The sequence below is a fragment of the Mandrillus leucophaeus genome, unplaced genomic scaffold, assembly GCF_000951045.1.
Source record: "Mandrillus leucophaeus isolate KB7577 unplaced genomic scaffold, Mleu.le_1.0 Scaffold67, whole genome shotgun sequence".
NCBI classification, from domain to species: Eukaryota; Metazoa; Chordata; class Mammalia; order Primates; family Cercopithecidae; genus Mandrillus; species Mandrillus leucophaeus.
Genome location: NW_012107252.1, coordinates 4,821,144 through 4,827,820, shown reverse-complemented (window position 1 = coordinate 4,827,820; position 6,677 = coordinate 4,821,144). Strand labels below are relative to the sequence as shown.

The following is a 6,677-nucleotide window of genomic DNA, read 5'->3' as shown; positions in this document are numbered from 1 at the left end:
GATTTGTTCTGTTTTAAATTCCTACTTCAAATATGAAATCATTTATTTAGGGTTATGTTACATACGGAGTGAAACGATACAGAAAAGCAAAGGGCTAATAATGACAGGATTTGAGGAGTGGGTGGGAGGAAACAATCACAGTGGAACACAAGGAGGACTCGAGAGTATTGGTTATGTTCTGTTTCCTAGTGTGTAATTCTTTTACTGTTTTTTGTATCTTACATATTTATTATAGAATGTATATAAGAAATGTTTTAGTTTTTAAAAATCCCACCTCTTTGGAGCCCAGTGAGAGACACAGCTTCTGGCAGGCACTGATGAGATGGAAGTCACACCTGCCCCCTGGAGGCAAAGTCTTTCACTAGTTGGGCCTCCTGCAGATGTTCCTCAGTTCTATGCTGGTCTCCCCAGAGCTGCAGGTCAGCTGGCTGCACTCAGCTCTGGGCATCCTTCGGCTTCCTGGCTCTTGGTAGCTTGCTCCTGTACAGACTGCCACAGAGCTCTGATGTTGCCCTGACCAAAGCCAGTGGCCCCCTGCCTCTGAATCAGCTCCAGGAAGAAAGTGTCCTCAGTGAAAAGGGACTTGGTGAAGACCTGAAGCAGAAACTTGCCTTCATCACCATCTAGCAGGATCCCCTGTCTAGCAAGCAGATGAGGCTCGTGCCCTGCAGCTCGGATTTGCCTCTCCTTTCCTGGCTGCTGGTAGTATGCCCCAGGGGGAGCCAGGAACTGGCCTCCAGCAGCTGCCACCCGCTCAGTGGCCTCCACAATATTAGGCGTATACAGCCCCACGTGCTGCAGGCCTGGCCCCTTGTGCCGGGCCAGGAACTGCTCCACCTGGTCCTGTTGTGTCGTCGCCCCCGGCAGGGACTCAGCCAGCACAAGAGTGGGGACAATGCTGCCCGGCTGGGCCTGCAGGGCTGTAAGCCGCAGTCCCCCAAGCCCAAACCCTGCTGTTATTTCCAGGCCCAGCTCGGGATCCTCATCTGGGCTCAGCGGCAAGTGGCAAAAGCCCAGGCAGTTGTGGAACCAGCGCAAAAGTGTGGGGGAGCTGCCGGCGGTGCAGGCCAAGGTCAGGTGGTCCACGCGGCTGACCCACCCAGGGCCAGGCGCAGAGGGCACGGGCCTGAAGCCGGGCAGGAAGGGTCCGCGGTAGCCGGCGCGCTCCAGCAAGGTCAGGCTGATGTTGCCGGCGGGCGAGCTGACCACGGCGTAAGTGGCGGCACCCTGCGTGTCCCGCACGCGAACGGGAGGGACAGGCACGCTGCAGCCCAGCGCTGCCAGCTCCCGGGTTGCAGCGCCGACGTCCGCCACGTCGAAGCACAGGTTCGTGGCGCTGGGGACCGCGTGACGCGGATCCAGCCCATACAGCGGCTCTCCAGACCCTGGGCCCTCGTTCACCAAAAAGACAGCGTCGCCGCTGCGCAAGGCCAGCTGCCGCCAGCCGTCCACCTCCCGCGAAGCCAGGGGCTGGAAGCCGAAGAGGTGTTGCAGGTCCCGGGCGAGGGGCTGCCCCGCGGGCACGTGGAAGGCGATGTGGCACAAACGAAGGGCGGGCGCGGCCATGGCGCTCTGGACAGCGACCTAGACTTGTCCTTCTGGGGCCGCTCACTTGTGGTTGGGGACTTCGGGACTCTCAGTCCTGGGCTGATCGTCCGGAGTTGGAGAGTGCAGTTCACCCCGCAGAGCAAGTTTCTCGCTTTCTTCCGGAAAGAAGTCACCCGCCGACCCCTGAGAGCTCGCGGTTCTCCCTGCAGCGCCACCCCAGCCAGGAGCAGCCTCTGGGGCACAGGGTCTCACTGAGCCGAGCTGCTAGTTGTGAGAACCACGCGGAGCCTGCGCTCGCGCCAAGCTGGAGAAAGAGGGCGGAGCCCGTGACTCCGCCTTTGACTCCCCACCCTCCCGCCCACACCCTGTCGCCTAGGATACTGCGGGATTGCTGCGCTGTTCTTTCCTCCGGCCTCACGCCGGGTCACATCCTTGGGCACTGAGCCTCCCTTCCTCAGGCCAGGAACTCACAATGGCTGCCTTCATTCGGCGCCAGGCGCTGGGCTCCCACTCATCCCTACAACCTCATAGCGAAGGGACTCAGCCCGGGTTCAGGGAAAGAGTTGGAATTGTCTCTCCACAAGCACAGAATTTCTTAGCACTTTCATGTTTTGTCTTTAAGTTCTGGAGTTTGCCTCTAAGTCTTTTTTTTTTTTTTTTTTTGAGACGGAGTCTTGCTCTGTGCCCCAGGCTGGAGTGCAGTGGCGCGATCTCGGCTCACTGCAAGCTCCGCCCCCCCGGGTTCACGCCATTCTCCTGCCTCAGCCTCCCGAGTAGCTGGGACTACAGGCGCCCACCACCTCGCCCGGCTAATTTTCTTGTATTTTTAGTAGAGACGGGGTTTCACCGTGTTAGCCACGATGGTCTCTATTTCCTGACCTCGTGATCCGCCCGTCTCGGCCTCCCAAAGTGCTGGGATTACAGGCTTGAGCCACCGCGCCCGTCCTGCCTCTAAGTCTTAATGTTCCCTGGAATACACACACACACACACACACAAACACACACACACACACACACAGGTTTATATGTTTTGAGACAGGGTCTCACTCTGTCACCCAGGCTGGAGTGGCACAATCACAGCTCACTGCAGCCTCCATCTCCTGGGTTCAGGCGACTTCCCTGCCTCAGCGCACAAATAGCTGGGACCACAGGCGGACGCCACCTCACCCAGCTAATTTAAAAAATATATATATATAATTATTATTTTTTTTTTAAGAGATGAGGTCTTGCTGTATTGCCCAAGCTGGTCTTAAACTCCTGGGCTCAAGCCATCTTTCAACCTCAGCGTCTCTAAGTGTTGGGCAATCTCTCAACCACTCCTATCTCTTTCTTCAATCCCACTTCTGTCAACATCATTTAACCCCTTGTCCCAAGCAACATTTGGAGGAAAAATCTGACGGTTCGGGATCTGAAAGGAACAGCTGCCTGGCTGTCCTTCCCCTTCCCCATCCTTTAAGGACTGGAACCCAGGCCCTCCTTGCTCTTTGCAGCTTCCTGACTTGGCACTGAGCCAGAGATTTCTGTGGTGGGGGCACCTCTGGCTCTGGAACCCAGAATTGTGTGAGATGACTGGATTGAGGAATTTGGAGTCTTCTGGAACTTCAACTGAGTGGCCCTTGCAGGGTTAGGGAAGGGCATCCAAGAAGGGCAAAAGGCATAAGCAAAACTCAGTAAGAACGTGAGCCCCCAGACTCGTAAAGGAGCAACGGGCCATGCTGTTAGGGAGGCATTTAGGATGAATGCCACAGTCCAAGGCATCACAAGAGATCTTTTTTGTCAGGCAGCCTGATCTATTGGGTTTCATTGGCAGGAGGGAGAAGGATGTCATAGGGGACAGGAGCTAGCTGGATGTCGTGGTGTTGAGGCCTGCAGGCAGGAGGGCAGTACCCAGGAGCTGGTCAGGGTGGTAAAAGGTACTTGGTGCTACTCTGCAGACCAGTGAATGTGAGGACATGAGTTCCAAAAGCCAGATGGACCTGGATTTGAATCACCAGCAACACTTACTGTCTGTATGGGCAAGTTGCTTAACATCTCTGAGCCTTAATTTGCTCATCTGTAAAAATGGAAATAATAGTACCTACTTCAAAGAGTTGTGATTAAATGAGGTGGAGTAAGTGTTCAGTAAATAGTAGCTGTTGCTATTGCAGTTACTGTTTTTTTTAATTAATTTTATTTTCCCACATGTTCTAATATTTATTTATTTTAAAAAGTTTTTTTTTTGACCAGGTACGGTGGCTCATGCCATCTCTACTAAAAATACAAAAATTAGCCGGGTGTGGTGGCGAACGCCTATAGTTCTAGCTACTCAGGAGACTGAGGCAGGAGAATGGTGCGAACCTGGGAGGCAGAGCTTGCAGTGAGCCGAGATCACACCACTGCACTCCAACATGGGCGACAGAGCAAGGCTCCGTCTCAAAAAAAAAAAAAAAAAAAGGTTTTTTAGGCCTGGGCGCAGTGACTAACACCTGTAATCTCAGCACTTTGGGAGGCTGAGGCAGGCAGATCACCTGAGGTCAGGAGTTCAAGACCAGCCTTACCAACATGGTGAAACCCTATCTCTACTAAAAATACAAAAAATTGGCTGTAATCCCAGCTACTCGGGAGGCTGAGGCAGGAGAATCACTTGAACCCAGGAGGCGGAGGTTGCAGTGAGCCAAGATCACGCCATTGCATTGTAGCCTGGGCAACAAGAGAGAAACTCTGTCTCAAAAAAAAAAAAGAAAAGAAAAATGGTTTTTAGAGATGAGGTCTCACTCTGTTACCTAGGCTGGAGTGCAGTGGCATGATCATAGCTCACTGCAGGCTCCAACTCCTGGGCTTAAGCAATCCTTCCGCCTCAGTCTCCCAAGTAGCTTGGGACTACAGGTGCACACAACCATGCCTGGCTATTTAGTTATTGTTTTATTTTATCTCATGATACAATGCCAGTGGCACCTCCCAGAAGGTGTTGTGTGGCCTGCTGGAGAGATGGGGACAGGGGCTTCACTGGCATGGGCCAAAGGCTAGGCAGTCTAGTCAACGAGCAGCTCACCCCAAGGAATCCTGGGTAGTAAGAAAGGAAAATAAATCTTGGGGGCCCCAAATCACTAAGCTAAAAGGAAAAGTCAAACTGGGAACTGCTTAGAGCCAATCTGCCTTAAAGTCACAGTAAGAGTTAAAGAAAGAGGAAAGAAACAGGAAAAGCAGCTCAATAGTCAAACCTGAGAGGGGCTTCTGACTGATTTAAGTCAGGAGTGCTCTCTCTTACAGACTAAGAATATTTATTTATTTATTTATTTATTTATTTATTTATTTATTTATTTAGAGATGGAGTCTTATTCTGTCACCAGGCTGGAGTGCGTGATCTCAGCTCACTGCAACCTCTGCCTCCCAGGTTCAAGGGATTCTCCTGTTCAGCCTCCCCAATAGCTGGAACTACAAGCATGTGCCACTATGCCCAGCTAATTTTTGTATTTTTTTTAGTAGAGACGGGGTTTCACCATGTTGTTTAGGATGGTCTCAATCTTTCAACCTTGTGATCCGCCTGTTTCTGCCTCCCAAAGTGCTGGGATTACAGGCGTGCGCCACTGTGTCTGGCCCAGACTAAGAGTATTTATTGGTGAGAGAGCTTGGAATGTTTCTGTGTGGGGGAGAAGTTTATGGTGGAGTTGGAATGTCTCTGGTTGAAGGGGAGGTTATCCTGGGGCTGACACCTCTCCAGCGGAGGGGCTGGCACGTCTCTGGTCAGGGAGGAGTTTGGAATGTTTCTGGTCGGAGATGTTACTTTTGGTTTATGGTCATGCTGACCTTAGCCATTAGGCTGATGCCCTTTGGATTTAGGCAGTTTTTGATCAAGGCAAAACTTAAAATGGCAGTGCTTGTCCAAGATGGCAATGCTCCTGCTCTGTCAATCCAGACCCTATAGTGGCAAAAAGGACAAGGGGCGGCCAGGTGCAGTGGTTCACACCTGTAATCCCAGCACTTTGGGAGGCCAAGGCAGGTGGATCACTTGAGGTCAAGTATTCAAGACCAGCCTGACCAACACGGTGAAACCCCATCTCTATTAAAAAAATACAGAATTAGCCAGGCATGGTGGTGCACGCCTGTAATGCCAGCTACTTGAGAGACTGAGGCAGAATTGCTTAAACCCATGAGGCGGAGGTTGCATTCAGCCAAGATCACACCATTGCACTCTAGCCTGGGCAACAAGAGCGAAACTCCAACTCAAAAAAAGAAAAAAAAAAAAAGAGGCCAGGTGCGGTGGCTCATGCCTGTAATCCCAGCACTTTGGGAGGTTGAGGTGGGTGGATCATCTGAGGTCAGGAGTTCAAGACCAGCCTGCCAACACAGTGGAAACCCCATCTCTACTAAAATACAGAAACTAACCAGGTGTGGTGGGCGCACACCTGTAATCCCAGCTACCTGGGAGGCTGAGACATGAGAATCACTTGAACCCAGTAGGCTCAGGTTGTAGTGAGCAGAGATCATGCTACTGCACTCTAGCCTGGGTGACAGAGTGAGATTCTGTTTCAAAAAAAAAATAAAAGAGGGGCGGCATGTTCTTTCTGCCTACTTCCTGCTGAAGGGGATGGAGAGTTTTCTGGTCTCAGATTGACTGTAGGAGTAATGCCATCTGTGGATGTTTTGGGGTAGTTGTCTGTGAAATGGCCATGATCCTGTCAGTTAAAAATCCTTGAAACAAGTTAATTAGGCAGGGTAAGAAAATTAGTCCTGGGCATGTTATTAGGAGAAGGCCCAGAAATGGGGATGACTCATGATACAATTTTATTCCCAAACCAAGAATCTATTTGGTTGTTGTGGTATTCCCTTAGCTTTTTAGTCCTTTCTTCAAGTTTTTCAGCAGTGTCTCTTACTAGGCCCAATTGGTTGAGATAGAAACAATATTCCTCACCCAATGAGAGGCAAAGGTGCATGTTTGGAAAGGCCTATGTGTCATTTTCTGTTATAACCATTATTCCTGCGATGAGAATAATAATTAACCAAAATGCTACAGTAATTGAGATTCTCTGTCCGATATTCCACCCTGAGGGTGCTACAGCATATACTCCTACTGCAAATAGCAGAGTGAGTAAAGCAATTCCCACAGGGGTGGCATAGTACATAATTTTCATTAAAACTTTTAATATTTG

At 50.9% G+C, this 6,677-nt stretch overlaps 1 protein-coding gene across 1 annotated transcript; it reads right to left on the bottom strand.

Annotated features, from left to right (window-relative positions):
- Positions 1 to 176: 176 nt before the first annotated feature.
- HPDL (4-hydroxyphenylpyruvate dioxygenase-like) lies at positions 177 to 2,016 on the bottom strand. The gene has a single exon (XM_012001870.1). The coding sequence runs from the start codon at positions 1,564 to 1,566 to the stop codon at positions 421 to 423; it is 1,146 nt and encodes a 381-aa protein (XP_011857260.1). The 5' UTR covers positions 1,567 to 2,016; the 3' UTR covers positions 177 to 420.
- Positions 2,017 to 6,677: the final 4,661 nt, after the last annotated feature.

Excerpts from the sequence above, each read along its gene's own strand:
- HPDL (XM_012001870.1), bottom strand. The coding sequence starts at position 1,566 with ATGGCCGCGCCCGCCCTTCGTTTGTGCCACATCGCCTTCCACGTGCCC.